Consider the following 19,190-nt stretch of genomic DNA (forward strand, 5'->3'; position numbering starts at 1 on the left):
GTATTGTTTCTTCTACTATGGTTTGTTTGCAGGGATTTCATTAATGAACAATATCTAAAAGCAGCTTTGAGAGGATTTACTCAAAGCTTGTTTTATCTTATAACATTTAATGTACGTCAGCAAAGGAGGATTTGTTTTTCATTTAAGAAAACAACAGCTATTGTCTTGATTTCACGCATTTCTTCTTGTTCACACGTTAGAGTGTCTCAGAACATTTATTTGTCTCAGAGTGAAATTTCTTTCTCTGTAAATTAAACTACAGCTTTTATGATGCGTTTTTTAGATGACTGGATTGCAGAAACATGCATCTGGATTGAGTGAAAGCCGCTGATTGGCTGGAAACTCTTTATAAACAGGAAATGGCTAAAGCTCCACTTCCTTCGACAGGAATCAGCCGTTAAACACAGAATCTGTTCAGGCCACTTTCTAGTGTTCGCTTCATTCATTCGGTATTAAAGTGAGTTTAGACAGCTCGTCCTTTTGATGACAGTGCATGAATATTCACACACATGCATTGAAAAACTCATTCAGACACACACACACACCTGTTCCTGTGAAGTGCGGGTGTATTCATCCGAGACAAAAACCACCAGAGGCTGAAAACCTGAGGATAAAACACCTAATTTTCATGCGTTCCATTCAGTGAGTGAATAATCACAGACCGACGGATCAAACACACCTGAGTGTGTGTGAATCTAAGGAGAGAGTTGGTGTCTCATTCTCTTTGGTTTTTATATAATAGTGCTCTAGTTAATTAAATCCAGTCTGCCGTGGACTGATATTGCAACGCTGGATGTTTGATTCAGAAACGCGGGAGAGTCGAACCAAAGGACACCAAACACTGAGAAGCTAACCAGGAACAGGTGAGGGTAATCAGTCACTGCGGCAACAAATGTTCCCGGGAAACCTCAACTATAGAAACAGGAACTAAACGCGATGGGAACAGAAAATACACTTAGAAATAAAAGTCAAAATAGTAAAAACTAAACACAAAACCAAGGAACAAGTAACATATATAATTTTAAAAATGCATTAATATTCTATATTTGTTTAAAATGTGTTTGTGTCTCAACTATTTATGAAGTCTAGAGAAGCAACCTCATGTCATATTTGGTTTTTATTGCCCTGAAGAACTTTCTACAAATATGATGATAAATCAGTAAGGTTCAAATAAATAGGTAAATAAATAAATTAACTATAAATTAATAAAACGTTATTCAAAGAAAACATTTGTATTATATTCGGTAAGTAGTGAGTATAATTCATACACACACACACAGGAATGTATGAATATACATATAGCCTACACATATATGTGTGAATCCAGGACACAGTAAAGGATATGGAAAGCATTTGATCTGGATGTGTTTCTCCAGCATGAGAACAAACTTGGTTTAGTCACAGGGTAAAGTTATAATATGCTAAAAATATGAGAATTGTGCGAATTATAAATGCAAAATAGAAGCTTCTAGATTAGTGGTTTCAGACGTTTATTTGTCACTGTTTGTACTGTCGTTGTGCAATGAAAGTGATTAAACAATGAGTAATTCCTGTCATAGTGATTCCATTGCAAACATGTTCCCGGGAAACCTCATAAACTGTGATCAATACACACACACACACATGGTCACAGTGAGTTGGCACTTTAATTCCTTGCCAAGCTAAAAGAGAAAAATAAAAATGTAAGATGAATTTGAATTAATTTGGGTTTAAAAAAAAACTTTTAACTAGCTGTTTGTAACTATGGTATTATTTTTAGAGGTTAATAACCATTTCGAATATTTAACTTTTTATTAACAGTCTATTAAAAATAAATATATTTCCCATAATCGCATAAGTGATAAAGGGGTTGCTTTTTTTGTAATAATTTTTTATTCTGTAAAATTCTAATACGGATACTGTAGGCTACATTGTGTTCATATCAGGAGATGGATTACACATTAACTCATCGGAACATTTCTTACACATTTCTCAAGAATAAGGAAAGAAAAAAACTTCCTCCTGAGCAAACCCAGGCGCTGAACGTCACTCAGATAAAGGTGATGCAGTAGAGCCGCCTGCTGGTCAACAGCGCTATTACACATATTTCCAGATATTAATTTTTTAAACTATAATTTATTTAAGAAGTAGTCTAATTAAATTATTATACAAGCTACATTACAGAAAATGTCTACGTGTTTTACAAGGAATTCAATTAAATGACAATTTTTTATTGATGAGCCGTTTATTAATTGCAGTTAGCGGAGCGCCGCCTGTCGGACTGTACATGTATCGCACATGATAAACACGCATCAGCCTCTCCTCTGGATTTCGTTCTACAGTTAAACTGACTTCCGGTTAATGTCCCTTCTAGCAAATCAGTTCTACTATTCAGAGTCACATGACCTGTGACGTGTCATTAGAGAATGCGGAAGAGAATGAGGAGGAGGTGCAGCGGTGAGAGAATCTCACATGACTGAGTTATTAATCACAAATATTTAATAAAATAATCAGTTGTAATCACTGTCAGGATGCCGCTGTTGATTCAGAATAAGCGAATAGAGCGCGTGAACTCAACCGCAGAACTCTTCAGCAAATACCCGCATCTGAAGGTACAAAAATAGTAATCTGAGAGCATATTTAATATTTGAAGTAATATAATACGGCAGTGTGTATGCACAGACTATGATACATAGACCCTCTTTCACTTTATATTTAAAAACCTACTCGGGCATACAGATACAAAGGTAGAAATCCTTAAAAGTATAATAATAAAACCTCAATACAACCTCAGATATACTTTATAATGTGTGTGTATGTATATATATATATATATACACACACATATACTTGGACGTGTGTGTGTTAGATTTTACAGCCCTATTATATATACTGTATAAATACATAATGCTCTTGTTTTTTTGTATGCAACCTATTAATAGCTCATATACAGACTACATGTAAAATTGGTATAATTTTATGAATTTATTTTCCACTCTGCAGGACTATTGAAGTGTATTGCAAAAATGTATAATAATAAATAAAAAGAAAAACGTTCAAACTTGAATTCCTACATGCATCTTGATGTTTAAAACATTATTTTTTGTCACCATTCATTCACACACTCTACATATAGAGCTGACAGTACAGGACGTGTGTGTGTTTCTCTTAGGAAAGTGCGAAGCAGTTTCTGTGCCGAAGCGCGGAGCCTGTGGACCCTAAACAGCTCCTGTACATCCAGCAGAGAGAGTTTGCGTCCACGACTCCAGCGGACAGTGAGTGTGTGTGTGTGTGTGTGATGAGCGGATGACGTCTGTCAATCAAACGGACACTGACGTGTCTCTCTCCTCAGATTCGGTCTCCATCCTAGGCTCTGATGACGCCACAACATGCCATTTAGTCGTTCTCCGACACACAGGTGACACGAAACCTTCTTCAAATCAATACCTGATGCCGTTTCACTGCATGTATGTGTGTGTGATCCTGCTTTTCTTCTGTTGTGAAGGCAGTGGAGTGACTTGCCTTGCACACTGTGATGGCTCCAGCACATGGACTGAAGTTCCTCTGATAGTCAATGCCGTCACTTCTAAAAGCAACCCTGATAAAGACGGCAGGTGCTGTGGATCTTCATGCATCACTCAACTCAAATGGGGTTTTCACATATATAATGACTGTAGGAGTGTGTGTGTGTGTTTTCAGACTGGAGCTGCATCTTGTCGGGGGTTTCAATGACGACAAGAAGACCTCTCAGTCACTCAGCCTTAGTATTCTGGGTACGTTGTGTACAAATGTGTGTTGAAGATGAAACGATCAGAATATGAGAGTGTTTTGTTTTACAGCTGCCTTTCAGAAGCAGAAGGAAGACGTTCACCTGGAGACGTGCTGCATCACAGGTCAGAGGACGCTTCTGCTGTTCACTGTCTGACCTATTCTCTAGTTTCTCTAAATTCAGCTTAAAGGGATACTCCACTTTTTTTGGAAATCAGCTCATTTTATAACTCCCCCAGAGTTAAACAGTTGAGTTTTACCGTTTTCGAATCCATTCAGCCGATCTCCGGGTCTGGCGGTACCACTTTTAGCATAGCTTAGCATAGATCATTGAATCGGACAGGACCATTAGCATCTCTCTCAAAAAAATGACCAAAGAGTTTCAATATTTTTTGTATTTAAAACTTGACCCTTCTGTAGTTACATCGTGTACTAAGACCGACGGAAAATGTAAAGTTGCGATTTTCTAGGCTGATATAGGAACTATACTCTCATTCCTGCGTAATAATCAAGAAACTTTGCTGCCGTACCATGAGTCCAGCAGACGTAATGATATGACGCAGCGCCTGAAAATAGGCTAACTTCCGTCAACATAACCAACGTGACAACCTGCTTGCACAGGGAGCGTGCCTTGTAGCAAGCAGACATTTGTGAGAACAGAACCATGGCTAATCGCACAGGAAAATCCACTAACTTTACCTGATTTGCCGGCTGAAACTACACAAACTTAGTCCCGGTCATGTTGGAAGTTACCAAGCTGGGGACTATTTCAGGCGTTACACAATGTAACTACAGAAGAGTCAAGTTTTAAATAGGAAAAATATCGAAACTCTTTGGTCATTTTTTTGAGAGAGATGCTAATGGTCTTATCCGGTTCAATGATCTATGCTAAGCTATGCTAAAAGTGGTACCGCCAGACCCGGAGATCGGCTGAATGGATTCGAAAATGGTAAAACTCAACTGTTTAACTCTGGGGGAGTTGTAAAATGAGCCTATTTCCAAAAAAAGTGGAGTATCCCTTTAAAGGGGCTGTGTGTAGAGTTCAGAAACCTGTGTTATAGTGACACCGGTGGCCGTTATCGTGAACTGCAGCTCTTACTGCTCGTGCTTGTGACGTATACAAGACTGAACGGGATTCGAGACCCTGATATTCTCACGACGAAGCTCTTATTCTTCACTTAGAAGTAAAAAGAAGTTAGAAATACATTAGCAGTGATAAACTGTTAGCGAACATCCCGACGCCGTCCACCGCTAGAGCGACGCTTAGATGAATCTGTAAATATGAGCCTCACGCTTTCCTCTCAATAACAGAATAAACACACAAAACTGCCAACGGTGAGAAAACAGCGGTTCAGAAATCATCTGATCATAGAGATGTGGATGTTTACCGGCATCACGACGACAGATGAGCTCATTAATATCACACGGTTATGATAGTTTGAGTATAAAGTATATTTCAGACTCTTTAGATCTGACTATGAGAGACTGTAGTTTAAATCAATCTGGAATTTCCTTGCATGACACATTGACATTACAGTACAGAATGGCTCTTTCTGCATAATCCTGAACATTGTAAGTATTAATGTCATGTGTGAATGATAGAGAGGCTCTCAGGAGCGTAACCGTTACATGCTGCGATTTTCCCGCCAAAAACGTCCCGAATCCTTCATATAAAAATCAGTCTACAGGCTTTCATAGACAAACTAAGTTTTTTTTAAAGTTTCGTTACAAGATGTTCACACATTAGCAATAATAAACTTAATAATACATGAAAAATCTTACATATAGCCCCTTTAAAGGGACAGTTCACCCTTAAAATATAAACCTGTGAAATGTTATTCTTTCTGTTGATGATAAAATAAAAAAAATGATGAAACCTCATAAAACCACATCCAAAAAAAGCACTGGAAAAGTAGTCATTACAATTAATTTATTATATTCTAAATCAGGAGGTCAAATGATGCTTTATGAGAGGAACAGACTCAATAGTCATTATTCATGGCAATGTGTCCCTCTGTTGAATAACAGCTTAAATGTACATTAACACATTGGGTCTCATTCATGAAACACGAGCAGAACAAATTTGTGTGTAAATCGTGTGTAAAGGGGTTCTGGCGTAAATTTTCGGATTCATTAAAATGTTCGTATTTGCCAAAAGTTAGTTGGTACGAAAGAAATCTACACCTGCTCCCAGCCACGCGTAAATAGTGCGTTTAACATCCGAACGTTTTGCTCATTAATAAGGCTGCCTTTTAATTAACCGTAATCGGGTACATATTTACAAGCATTTTGAAAAAATATTATATATAGAAATTACATACGTTTTTTCTTTTTACTTTTATTACGAGAGCCAGTAATAGCATCTGCAAATGGAACACAAGTCCGCAAGTCTTTTTTTTTTTTTTTTTAATTCAAGCTGTTTATTCTTTTTTTTTTTTCTTTTTTTTTTACAAGTCAGCAAGTCAGCAAGTCACAAAGTGTTGCAGTCAAGCTTCATGTCGAACCATTTTCTTTTCACTTCTGGGACTGTTCGATTAACAGATGAAACTCCATTAACTGCATCTGTAATATCCTGCCAAGCATTTTTACCTAAAAAATCCTTTTTTTAAGACCTGATACGCCACTATGTACGCTTTAAAAAAAAAAGTGGCATTTTGAATAAACTTCTGATAATAAAACTTCAATTTCTGCATCTGAGAAATTTCTCTTCTTCATTCGCTTTTGGGAAGACATGTTGAAATCCTTCGTTTGGTGTCATAATATGATGCCCATATATAGTTGTCAGTCGGTTTTAATGGGCGGGATTTATGGTAATTAAGAATGAGCGTGCACGCGCGTCCCATTTACGACTGTTTGGAATTCATTAACCCACACACACATTTCACTATCAAATCTGACGTTTACGAAGTATTTGTGAATCAGGAGAAGAATTTTCGGGAATGTCTCTTTACGCGCAAATCACTCACATATTTACTCGTATATTTACGAATGTTTCATGAATGAGACCCATTGTGTTTTATTGAATTCTTTGAGTCTGTTCTTCACACAGAGCTGATGTATGACTTCAGGAAACTCTGACTGATAACATGCATATCATAATTATGTTTCTTCAGACATGAATGACGTGACCAGAGACGGGGTTCACCGGCCCGTGGTGTGTGGGATAGGTAATGTCAGCTTCTCTTCATGATGTCCTCTGTTCTCTGAGCTCTGCATTTACAGTATCAACTGAACATGATGAAAGAGAAATACAAGGTGACGCACAATAATATAAAAACACTTATAAAGGCACATTTTTCATGTTTCACTCAACAATAAACAGAAAGTGTGACCAGTGCGGTCAAATTGTGATAAATACTGTGATTTCAATTTATTTGATTTTTTAAAGCTCCAAATATGTGCTTGCATATGTTACTGCATGAATCCTGCTGGACGTGACGGTGTTGTGTGTGGTTTCAGGTGTGAACGTTAAAAGCGGTCACATGTTTCCAGCCTCGTTTGCGTGTCGAGGGCCGGCGGAGGAGCTCAGATCCGCTCGCACCTTCTCCGGTGGAGAGGTACACAGATAACACAACTAATCTCCTTCAAGTGTAGATCTCATTACAAATATCTGCATGATGATACTATTGATCAATCAGAATCTGAGTAGCCTCAGCTCATCCAGATCTTCTGCCAGATGAACTGGATAATAGAATGTTCTGATCCAATCTGACCTCTGACCTGTAACGCTGCCTGGATCATGCTAATGGTCCTGTCCGATTCAATGATCTATGCTAAGCTATGCTAAAAGTGGTACCGCCAGACCCGGAGATCGGCTGAATGGATTCGAAAACGGTAAAACTCAACTGTTTAACTCTGGGGGAGTTGTAAAATGAGCCTATCTCCAAAAAAAGTGGAGTATCCCTTTAAGCTGGACTGTGACGCTATTTACTTCTGGACACAAATGTTTTTTGCATTATTTTCCTGTTATCTCTGTAAAGCTGCTTTGAAACACTCTGTACTGTAAAAGCGCTGTATGAGTAAAGGTGAGTTGACTGTACCTGTTCTCCACAGATGGTTGAAGTGTATGATTCCAGCCGAGAGCTCGTGAGGATCGGCCCGTGCCGATGGACGCCGAACGAAGACCTGGGCTTCTGGCTTTCTCAAGATGATGACACCATCCTACAGGTCTGAACACTCTTCAGAGTTTACATACGTGCTTCTGTTGAGGATCATAGTTGATGCATTTCTTTCTGGTATAGTTTTATTCAGAGACTCAAACTGAGCAAAAATATGCAATTTGGTGCAGATGCTGATATTTATATGGAGAAAAAGTAAGATGAAATTCTGATGCTTGTAATGTAAATCAATGAGATCTTTATAACAGTACAGCAGATACTGACATAAAATCACATAAATATTAATATCTACCAATAATGTCTTAAGATGATTTTTAAATGCTTAGTTTTATGATCAAAGCTGCAGTTTTAAAACATAAAATGCAATGCAACACAATGATGATTGAGAGATGAACAAATAAACCTTCCTCAAAAGACTGATGATCATATTTTAGACCTCAGTTGCTTCAGTCCAGTAAGTGTTCATCTTAAAATATCGCTAACAATATTAAAGTTATTCTTGCTTATACTTGATAAAATCAGTGCAGATTTGACATCAGAAAGACACGAGAGGCTCGAGCTGAAGGAGGACGTTTGTACAATTATACTAAAAGACTTTTACTGTATTAAATAGTCTAAACTGTCAGTCAGACGACAGGAGTGCAGGAGATCGTGTGCGACAGGTTTGTCAGATCATTTAGAAATGATTAATGATGTTTAATGTGTGTTCAGTCACTGATCAGATCTGCTGAATGAAAAGCTCATTAAAGTCTGGTTTGTCCTTCAGTATTTGTCCACGTCTCCGAGCGCTGAACCTCCTCACTTCGTCCAGCACATCAAATCCACCATCCGGTTCCTGCTGGATCATCCCAGCGCAGACGAGCTGTTCCCCGGCGGACAGGCTCAGCTCTACCGGCGCTCTGAGGAGGGGGGGTGGGCGAGAGTCTGACCTCTGACCTCTGAGGTGGGGGGGAGTCTGACCTCTGAGGAGGGGGGGGGGGGGGGGGGTTTGACCTCTGAGGAGGGGGGGTGGGCGAGAGTCTGACCTCTGACCTCTGACCTCTGTGACCCACTCAAACCCAGCCAAAGGCCTTTGAACGTTACAGTAGAAGCTCCTTCACACTGATCTGAGACCTGCTGTGAAGGCCATTTCTCTGCAGAGTGAAATATCTGAAGAAGGTTTTACTAATGTGTGTTTTCAGAGACGGCCCTTACATCGAGACTAGAGCTTATTAACTTGTTTATTTCTGTTTTATTTCATATGTGTTTTGAGTATGCATCATTATTTTAAACTGATATGTCACATTGTTTTCTTCCTAACATCCAGCTTTGTCTCATTTGCTCTTTATGAATTCATTTGAGAAACTGTAAATAAAGTATGTTTGTGATGTTTGAGAAATAAGAGAATTAAAATTCTGTTACCAGAGGAAACATGGTGTTTTATATATTGAGTCCTTTATGTAAGAATAACAATGGAAATGTTAAATATATTCATCTTTAGGAATAAACAGAATGAAATGAGGGAATCTGTTTATTGACAGATTTTAGATTAAATGTTTGTCCAATATGAAATACTAAAGTACAACATATTTAAAATGTATAATAGGCTATTTAACTTTTTGCCTATAATTTAAACAATGAAACAAACAAAAAAAATATTTGAAATAATCATTGTTTTAGGCAACAGAAATTATAATTCATATATAATAAGGTGCTGCATGTGAAAATAACATGTATAATGGTAACACTTTAGTGTAGAGAAGTGTCCTACAAAATACCAATATTTTATTACCAAAATTAACCATATACATAGAAAATTGTTTTTGCTTTTGTTCAGCGCAGGTTCACTTTTGCACATTTCCTAAATTTTCTTTCATATAATCCCTTTGGGGGAAAATCTTAAAACAAATTAGTATTAATAAGTGTTATAAAATTAGTGTTACATCTTCTGTGATTACTAGGCATTGCTTAATGTTTAAAACATGATGAAATGACAGTGTGTATTAAGTGAAAGTTTTGTATTAAGTAAAGTTTTCTTGTGATCAGTTTCATGAAGAGCAAACACAGCTTCACACACTGAGATCATGGGCGCTGCACCTTCTAAAGGTAGAAGTTTATTTCAACAATAAAATACTTTGATTAGACACTTATTTATTAGAAGAGAATCATGGTGATTTCTTTCCACAAGATAACGAACCGATTGAGGAAAAAGGAAACACATTTTGTGAAAGTGAGCTCAGGCGGAGACGTGGAAGTAACGGTGAGTATTTCTCCACTAAACCTACAGCTGCTCTCACAATTACTGAAGCACTGATTTATGAGTGTCATTTTCTTTTACAGTGAGAAATGACAAAGAAGATTCAGAAGAGAAGACGCAGAAAGTGTACATTGAACTCCACAAATTTGTACTGATGTTGATGGTTATAGTTGCAGCTCTCATTGGTTCAGTTGTTGGAGCTCAAGCTGGAGTTTCGGGATCTTGCAAGGGAATAATCTCCGGTGTTCTTGTAGGGATTATACTTTCAAAATTGATGTCAATAATTCATGGCAACATATGATTTTATATTACTTAAAATTTTAAGGCAACCAGGTAATTTACTCTTTTAAGTTAAACCAACAATATTTTCTTACAAGCCAAGTTGATTGTACTTAAAAATTTAAGGCAGCAACTAAACTTGTATTTTTTTACAGTACACTGTAAAAATTAAAAAGTTGAGTAAACTTAAAAAAATAAAGTAACCAGCTGCAAAGCATTTTTGAGTTTACTCAACTTCAGTGGTCGAAGTTGTGCCAAATCATTTTTTAAAGTTCATTAAACTCATTTGATTAAGTTACTTATACCTTCCTCAGTAAGTTCATACAATACAATACAATACAATACAATATTTATTTATAAAGCACATTTAAAAACAACCAAGGCTGACCAAAGTGCTGTACATAACAGGGAATAAAATGCAGAGCAGTACAGGACAAAAAGAAACAACTGAAAAAATAAAACAAAAGAAAAAATAAACAGTAATCGTATCAGAATCAAGGAGCATCAAATGCAAGAGAAAACAAAAAAGTCTTTAAAGAAGATTTGAAGATGGAAACTGAAGGAGCCAGTCTGATATAGAGAGGCAGACTGTTCCAAAGTTTTGGGCCTGCAGTCGCAAAAGCACGGTCGCCTCGTTTTTTAAGCCTGGATCTAGGCACGATGAGAAGGCAGTGATCACTGGATCTCAAAGTACGAGAAGGAGTGTACAGACAGAGCAGATCAGTCAGGTACTGAGGGGCCAAATTGTTAAGAGCTTTATACACAAAAAGTAAAATTTTAAAATCAATTCTAAATTTAACAGGTAGCCAGTGGAGTTTGAATAAGATAGGGGTGATCGACTCATGCTTGCGTGTCCCAGTGAGGAGTCTAGCTGCTGCGTTTTGCACTAGCTGTAGGCGAGAGAGAGAAGACTGAGATAGACCAAAGTAAAGTGAATTACAGTAGTCTAGTCGTGATGTTACGAAAGCATGAGTCACTATTTGAAGATTACTCTGAGTTAAAAAAGGTTTCACTTTGGAGAGTTGGCAGAGGTGAAAAAAGCATGACTTTACAACAGCACTGATCTGTTTCTCAAATTTTAAGTTGTGGTCAAACAGAAAGCCCAGATTTCTTGCGCAGTGGGTTTCATACGGTGCGAGAGAACCACGGTCAACATCAAACACACAGTTTTCCTTAGGCCCGAAGATAATTATTTCAGTTTTATTTTCGTTTAGGTTTAGAAAGTTACTTGAAAGCCAAAGTTTAAGATCACTTAAACAGGCAAACAAGGGTTGTAGACCATTTTTATCATTATGTTTTAAAGGAAAATAAATCTGAGTATCGTCGGCATACAAATGGAAGGAAACTTCATATTTATTAAAGATGGAAGCCAGAGGTAACAGATACAGAATAAACAATATGGGGCCGAGGATTGATCCCTGTGGGACTCCGCAGTTCAGAGGTACACTATTGGAGGATTGATGACCAATACGGACACTAAAACATCTGTTGGTCAGATAAGAGCGGAACCACTGCAGGACAACGCCTCGAAAGCCCACGGATGTCTCCAGACGTCGCAACAGGACCTCATGGTCAACTAAGTCAAATGCAGAACTCAAATCTAATAAAACTAAGGCCATTGATTTCCCAGAGTCAGTTTCAGTGAAAATATCACTTGACACTCTTAAAAGAGCAGATTCGGTGCTGTGTAGAGCTTTAAAACCAGATTGAAATGTTTCATGGAGAGAATTTGCGGATAAATATGATTGTAGTTGAATCAGTACAACTCTCTCAAGGATCTTGGAAATAAAAGGTAAATTAGAAATAGGACGAAAGTTAGAAAGAGTGGAAGGATCGAGATTAGTTTTTTTAAGATAGGGCGTCACCACAGCAACTTTCAGACTGTTAGGGAAAGAACCAGTTGACAGGCATTTGTTAATTAAAAGTAACAGGCCAGGTCCAACTGTGTCCATAATTTGCCTAAGGAAAGAAGGTGGAATAATATCCTGCGGACAGATAGTGGGTTTTAAGTGACCAACAATTTCATTACATGTTTCCAGATCAATCAGCTCAAACTCAGACCAGATGGAAGAACATAATGGAACATCGTGTATATACACTGAGTTAGTCAATTGAGATCTTAGAATTGTGATCTTATCAACAAATAACTTTGCAAAATTGTCACAGAGAGCAGTAGAGGGCTCTAAGAAGGGATGCACAGAGGGATTTAAAACAGAGTTAATAGAAGCAAAGAGAACTTGAGGTTTATTGGAGTTACTAGAAATAAGTTCAGAAAGATGTTTGCATTTCGCAGACTTTGCAGCTTTCTGAAACACCTTATAGGCATTTTTCATGATTTCATACGAAACCTGCAGATGGTCCTTTTTCCATTGGCGCTCCGCCTGTCTACATACCCGTCTAAGGGTACGTGTAGTGTCAGTGTGCCAGGGCACTGGTGCAGGCTTGTGATTTTTGTACCTCAAAGGCGCAATAGAATTCATGATATCTGCGCAGGTGGAATTAAAAAGATTAAGATGTGCATCAGCATCCAGGTTATGCAGGGTAGAGACAGATTCCAGACAGTTACGTACATTGTGATAGGCTGTGGAAAAATCTTCACTAGAGCGTTGGGTAAGACAACGAGTTAAACGTGCCAGCGATGGATTTTTAAGTGTGCGTCCAGTGAGAGGAACAGTAAAAAGTACAGGCATGTGGTCAGAGAAAGATGCGCTGTTGATTTCTATATTCGAAATAGAGAAACCATGGGTTAAAATCAAATCAAGGGTGTGGCCATGGATATGTGTTGGACCAGACACCCACTGAGTAAAGTCAAAAGACTCAATCATATTTAGAAATTCAGCTGAATATGGTTTGGAAGCACAGCAAACATGAATGTTGAAATCACCCAGCAGTAATATTTTGTCATGCTTGATAACTAGATCACCCATTAGTGCAGCAAGCTCACTTAGAAAGTCCTTATTTTGCTGAGGAGGACGATAAATTAGAGCTATGGCAATGGGGTTAACTAAGACTAATTGTAACAATTGCATCTCAAAACTGTAGTAGGAGCCGGTAGGTAGAGATCGACTCGAAGTTCATCCAACTACCAGTCCAACTCAAAGAAACGAGTAAGCACAACTACAGAGGTCCTGAAGTTCAGTAAACTCAAAAAAGCTTTGCAGCTGGTTGCTTTATTTTTTAAGTTGATTCAACTTCTTCAAATATCTCACCCATATACTTGTATAGCCTTCACATTAAGAATCCAGATGCAGGGAGTAAACCATACTGTAAATACAACACAATACAGAAGACATTGCTATTATTGCAGAACTTATTTATTGACAAATATTCTGCATTCTGCAAAACAGCACATTTTCTATCTGCATTAGAAGGTGATGAAGTTAGACTATGTGTTATTCCCACAGAAATGATGTAAGAACCAAAACGGCAAAGTTTAGGATGAATGCTGGTATTTAGTAATGCAAGAATATAATAATAAATCCCACTTAACTTGTATTCACTCCTTCTGTCTTATGATTACGCAACTCACATTACTTGTATATGGACATTCTGAAATATACACTTAATAACATACTGTTTAAGTACTAAAAATACTATTCTGGACTGTTTGCGCTTTAATGTCTGTACCAGCTGGTATCTGATCAACTTTGTAGCTTATGGTGTACAATGTTTTGCTTTAGGTTGCAAAAAGCGTGAATACGTTTGAAGACATCTTTATATGCTTTATATTAAAGATGTGAGGAAGTTAAACTACTGGTGTTTGCTAGGTTTTGTGCTGTTGTTGATGAAGTTTCCTGAGCAATTGTGAGAAGGAGAGATTGTGGAGTCCAGAACTACAGTGGAAACAGGAACATACGTTATAAATATGCAACACTCATAATGTTTTCCTTATAATCTTTTAATTGTCCTTAAGGATCTTACATCTTGCAGGGGATTTTATCACGTTTTAAATGTTTAAATATGTTTCTCATATTTCATGGCTAAACGACTGTACAAGCACTGTGTAAATAAAATGTATTTAAAATAATTTTTGTTGTTTAGGATTTTAAACTAGACTCATGGCCCAGTAAGCAGATACTGTCAATTTTGGGGAATATATTGACATATAATGGTAAATCATTCATAGAGACTCATCATAAACAATGTGATTTTCCACCATTTTGCACCTGATAAAACGAGCTGGTAAAAGTAGGAGTTCATTCATGGATACGGAGAGATGAAATTCATTAGATTCACAGTCATTACATTCTCTTTTTTATTCTATTTTATAAATTACTTCCAATTTTACATACAGTTTTTGGAACTAAAAACACAAAGGGCTGAAAATACGTAGTTTTGAAAGCGTATATTCTGACTGGAATTTAATTTTGAAGAATACCAGAAAAACTAAAAACTTTGATTAATAATAATGGTTTCTTTATACATATGTCCTCAAAATCACTTTCCATTAGGCTTCAAAGCCAGTTGTTCAGTGACATCATCCTCCAGGAAGTGACATCATCTTGGAGGGAAATCAGCAGCACAAACATCAGTAAGTAGAAGTGCTCTTGTTTCTGTCTCTTTTCCTGCAACCACATTTTTTGGTCTTCTAATTTTATATATCTATTGGGACAAAACATAGACAGTGCTAAATAAATGTTTGTATAACTAACAAAATTAAAATCATTATTGGTTTTAAGATTATTTTGGAAGGATATACATACCTATTAACAGAAAACTGGGGTCTATGGTAGAAATGTGTGTATTTGATGTGCTTTTTTATATTCAAAATCACTTTTTGGAAATTAAAGAACAAAATAATGCATTTATTTATTTTATTTGGAAAATTAAACTCTTTATGAATCAAATTGCTAACAATTTATAAATGAGAAATTTTACATAATCCTTTTGGAAGAAACTAAAAATAAAAGTGCTGAAATGTAACTTTTTTAAAATTTTCATCAATTTCAATCACCTTTATGCCTTCATTCATTATAAATGGTTTTGTGTATGATGTAATGCATGATTATTATACAAACAATGATCAAAATGTTGTTTAAAATAGTTTATATGGAGTATGATTGTCACTCAGAAGAAAGTATTTAATGTCAAGTAGCCAGACACACAGAAATCACAAATTGTGCAATCTTTATGTATTAAAGTTTTTTCAGTCTGTATTTATTTGCAACTGAATAGCTGAGATTTGAGAAAGTATCTGGATTTTTGAAACATGTGACCAACCAGATCCTGTGAGATCACGCCACCAGAGCTCGCATGCGCCTTATGGGCAACTAACATTAAATATTAATTTTACCTGGGTAAAGTACTGTTCAAAGTTCATACACAACACCATAAACGGCATAAATGAAAGTATTTCTTACACGGAAATAAATGTACAGAAAAACAACCAGCTAGCAATGCGAGGTAGGCTGAAACTATATTAAATTTTGCTTATTGTTTGATATATTTTCTGTGCTTGCATGTTAGAAAAACAGTTTAAGTGTATTCTGCTGATGAATAAGCTTTTGTTCAAGCTTAAACGAGAAAACAGGACTTGATCTTCAAAATTTCCTCAAGTTTTCCTCTTTTATGTCTGTTGATGTATTTTTCATAATGTAAGCCAATTGTGAAAGTATTTAGACCTTAAACTTATAATGTCTGTGGACTCAGAGCTATAGACTCCCTTGATAATTTGCAGTATTACCTTTTTCTGAGCAATTGTTATAAAATTAATCTATTTCCTCTGAAAAATTCATGCCACAAATTAGCATAAATAAGTGCTTCAAAATTAGTGTTACATCTTCTGATTATGATTAGGCATTGCTTAATGTTTTAAAGACACAGTGTGTGTGTGTGTTCTTGTTATCAGTTTCATGAAGAGCAAACACACCTTCACACACTGAGATCATGGCTGCTAAACCTTCTCAGGGTAGGTCAATCCCTCTGTTTGTGTGTTTTCCAATGAGGAAATGATTTGATTAAACACCATTATGGAATATTATTAATTTGTTAATTTGATTATGCTTGCTCTTTAAAGAAGGTTCGTCTGTACAGTCAGAGCTCAGACTTGTGATCCTAGGAAATGGAGATGATAAGAATAAAGTGGTAAAATCAGTCCTGAACTGTGAGAGTCTGACAGGAGTGAAAGTTGGTCAGTGTTTGTTACATCAGGGAGATCAAGCAGGACGGAGGATCACTGTTGTTGAAGCTCCAGGATGGGACAGATCCTCAAAACAACAAACGTCAGAGATCATAAAAGAAGAAGTTGAGAGAAGCGTGTCTCTCTGTCCTCCAGGACCTCACGCTCTTCTTCTGGTCATACCAGTGAAAACTCTCTCTGAAGAACCTTCTGCTCATGAGATTACAGCAGCACAGACTCATGTGGAGTTGCTGTCAGAGCGCGTCTGGAAACACACGATCCTGCTGTTTGCTTGTGATGAAGGAGTGGAAGATCCACAAATCAAAGAACACATTCGCAGCGCAGAGAAGATCCTGGACAAGTGCGGAGGACGATCCTATGTTCTTCAGAAGAGTGCTCAGATCCATGAACTTTTAAAGATGATAGACGACCTGGTGGAGGAGAACCAGGTGGAGGAGAACCGTGGGGATTTCTTCATACAAGCTGAACTGACTGGTGAGAGTGAGCTCAGAAAGAGACGTATAAGTTTGGAAGATCCTCCTAACTGTGAGTATTATCACAAAACCTGCATCTGCTCTCAGTTATTGAAGCCCTGGATCTATTAGTGTTATTTTCTTTTACAGTAAATAAAGACAAAGGAGATTCTGGGGAGAAGAAAGAAACCACAGAGGCTGACAAACCTTTGGAAGACACACCGAAAATCTACATGGAATTCAAACAGTTTGCAGTGATATTGATGGCTGTAGTTGGAGCTCTTATTGGTGCAGTTGCTGGAGCTGAAAATGGAGTTTCAGGGTCTGTCACTGGATTAGTCTTTGGTACCATTGTAGGGATTTTACTTGCGAGTATCTCCATGTACATTTACACTAACATTTATTCACACTCTTACCCAAAGAAACCAACACATCATACATCATAAGCACTTGAATCATTAGGTGCTGCAAAGTTTGAAAGCTGAACAGATACAAGCTAGTACAGATATAAAAGTGCAAACAGTCTAGGAAAGTATTTTCTTATGTACATATATATTTGAGAATGTGCATTATGTATAGATATTCTTGAAAACTGTGAGGGACAATTTGTACAAGGTTGACGATGGACATGTTGTACAGTAGATTAAAAATTACTGTAAAGGGCAAAAAACAGCTAGTGAGATTATAAAGAGATCAAAGACTTTTACTAATTTACACTCTTGAATGAAACACAGCAAACTAGGACAGAAGGAGTGAATGGTGAAGCGGGATTTATTATTATGTTCTTGCATTACTAAATACCAGCATTCATCCTAAACTTTGCCTCTTTCTGACATAATTTTTGTGGGCATAACACATTTAGACAGCTTTATATGTCCAGAACTACAGTGAAAACAGGAACATACTCTATAAACTCTATAATACTCTGTTACATTTTTTATGAATTTTTAATGGTTTCCTTATACATTTTTTTAATTGTCTGTAAGATCTTACACATTTCAGGTCTTCTTTTTTTTTAACACACCAGCATGTTTAATTATGTTTCTCGTATGTCATCATGCGGCTTTAGATGACTGTACAAACACGATGTATACTATGTAAATAAAATGTATTTGGGCAAAAATAATTTTTGTTTGTTTAGGATTTCATGTATACATTACTAAGTCTAAACTAGACCCATGGTCCAGTAAGCAGATACTGTAAGGTTTTGGAAAATATATTGACATTTAGGCTAATGGTATTTAGTTGCAGTTTAATGGTAAATCATTAATCAGACACGTGTCATAATGTCAGGCCATTTTCCATGTCTGGAGTTTACACCTACTCACATAAATGTACTGATAAAAAGAGCTGGTAAAAGCGAGAGTTCATTCATGGAGCTGGAGTGATGAAATTCATTAGATTCATTGTCATTATTACATTCTGTATAAATTAGGTCAGCCGGAACCAGGAACACTTCCTATAACACTCGATGTACTCGTCACATCATAAGAAGAATGTTTGTTTGTTTTGACTTTGTTTTTTTCCAGAATGCATTAACCCTCAAACAGGCAAGAGTGGAAAATTATTATCAACAAATTATTTCATGTCACTTTTAATATCATCTGGACTTAAGTGAAGCATATCCAAAGGAATTTTTGAAATATTTAATATAGTTTGGATTTTATTAGTTGTATCTGCCGGTATACGTTGCCCTATTAGGGTATAAAAAGGCCCATAATATGCTAAATATGCTGCATGTATGACATGTTTAAGTTTCCTAAAATTGAGGCATATATAATTCTTGTATGCATGCATGTGTATATATATTATAAGAAAAAAAAAAATATATATAAATATATATATAAAATATTTATATATAATATAAATTATGTATAAATATAAATGCAGTATATACATGCAAATATTTCTTAAATATATACATATGTGTGTATTTATATATACAAAATAATTATACACAGTACATTCATACTTACTTTTACATACATACTTTTCAAAATGTGGTAAATAACAGCATGATCAACATATGTCTTAATTTTCTATTTCAACATCTTAAGACAATATTCACAATTAATATTAGCAGGTGTATTGTATTGTATTTTCTTTTTCTCAGAAAAAAGTAAGATTAATATATGCCTACTTTATACAAAGTCATAATGTCCAGCACTATGGACGGTCATGTTGGTTTTAGGTCAAACTGACAAAACGAGCACAGAAAG

At 36.5% G+C, this 19,190-nt stretch overlaps 2 protein-coding genes across 2 annotated transcripts; both read left to right on the plus strand.

The window, feature by feature from the left end:
* The first annotated feature begins 2,403 nt into the window (after positions 1-2,403).
* On the plus strand, positions 2,404-9,275 carry ntan1 (N-terminal asparagine amidase). Its single transcript, XM_084127821.1, has 10 exons — positions 2,404-2,591; positions 3,152-3,254; positions 3,332-3,397; positions 3,485-3,593; positions 3,679-3,752; positions 3,819-3,872; positions 6,861-6,914; positions 7,207-7,304; positions 7,801-7,914; positions 8,632-9,275. Exons 1-10 carry the CDS (start codon positions 2,511-2,513, stop codon positions 8,791-8,793), a joined length of 915 nt encoding a protein of 304 aa, XP_083983947.1. The 5' UTR covers positions 2,404-2,510; the 3' UTR covers positions 8,794-9,275.
* Positions 9,276-15,671: 6,396 nt separating this feature from the next.
* LOC311092898 (GTPase IMAP family member 2-like) lies at positions 15,672-18,089 on the plus strand. Its single transcript, XM_084129908.1, has 4 exons — positions 15,672-15,783; positions 16,229-16,288; positions 16,397-17,044; positions 17,122-18,089. Exons 2-4 carry the CDS (start codon positions 16,267-16,269, stop codon positions 17,415-17,417), a joined length of 966 nt encoding a protein of 321 aa, XP_083986034.1. The 5' UTR covers positions 15,672-15,783; positions 16,229-16,266; the 3' UTR covers positions 17,418-18,089.
* The last annotated feature ends 1,101 nt before the right edge of the window (positions 18,090-19,190 follow it).

The sequence above is a fragment of the Abramis brama genome (genome assembly GCF_963993115.1).
Source record: "Abramis brama genome assembly, chromosome: 11".
Taxonomy (NCBI): Eukaryota; Metazoa; Chordata; class Actinopteri; order Cypriniformes; family Leuciscidae; genus Abramis; species Abramis brama.

Excerpts from the sequence above, each read along its gene's own strand:
- ntan1 (XM_084127821.1), top strand. The coding sequence starts at position 2,511 with ATGCCGCTGTTGATTCAGAATAAGCGAATAGAGCGCGTGAACTCAACC. Across the intron at positions 3,398-3,484 it reads AGTCGTTCTCCGACACACAG|GCAGTGGAGTGACTTGCCTT; the intron begins GTGACACGAAAC and ends TCTGTTGTGAAG. Across the intron at positions 3,594-3,678 it reads AACCCTGATAAAGACGGCAG|ACTGGAGCTGCATCTTGTCG; the intron begins GTGCTGTGGATC and ends GTGTGTTTTCAG.
- LOC311092898 (XM_084129908.1), top strand. The coding sequence starts at position 16,267 with ATGGCTGCTAAACCTTCTCAGG. Across the intron at positions 16,289-16,396 it reads GGCTGCTAAACCTTCTCAGG|AAGGTTCGTCTGTACAGTCA; the intron begins GTAGGTCAATCC and ends TGCTCTTTAAAG. Across the intron at positions 17,045-17,121 it reads TTTGGAAGATCCTCCTAACT|TAAATAAAGACAAAGGAGAT; the intron begins GTGAGTATTATC and ends TTTCTTTTACAG.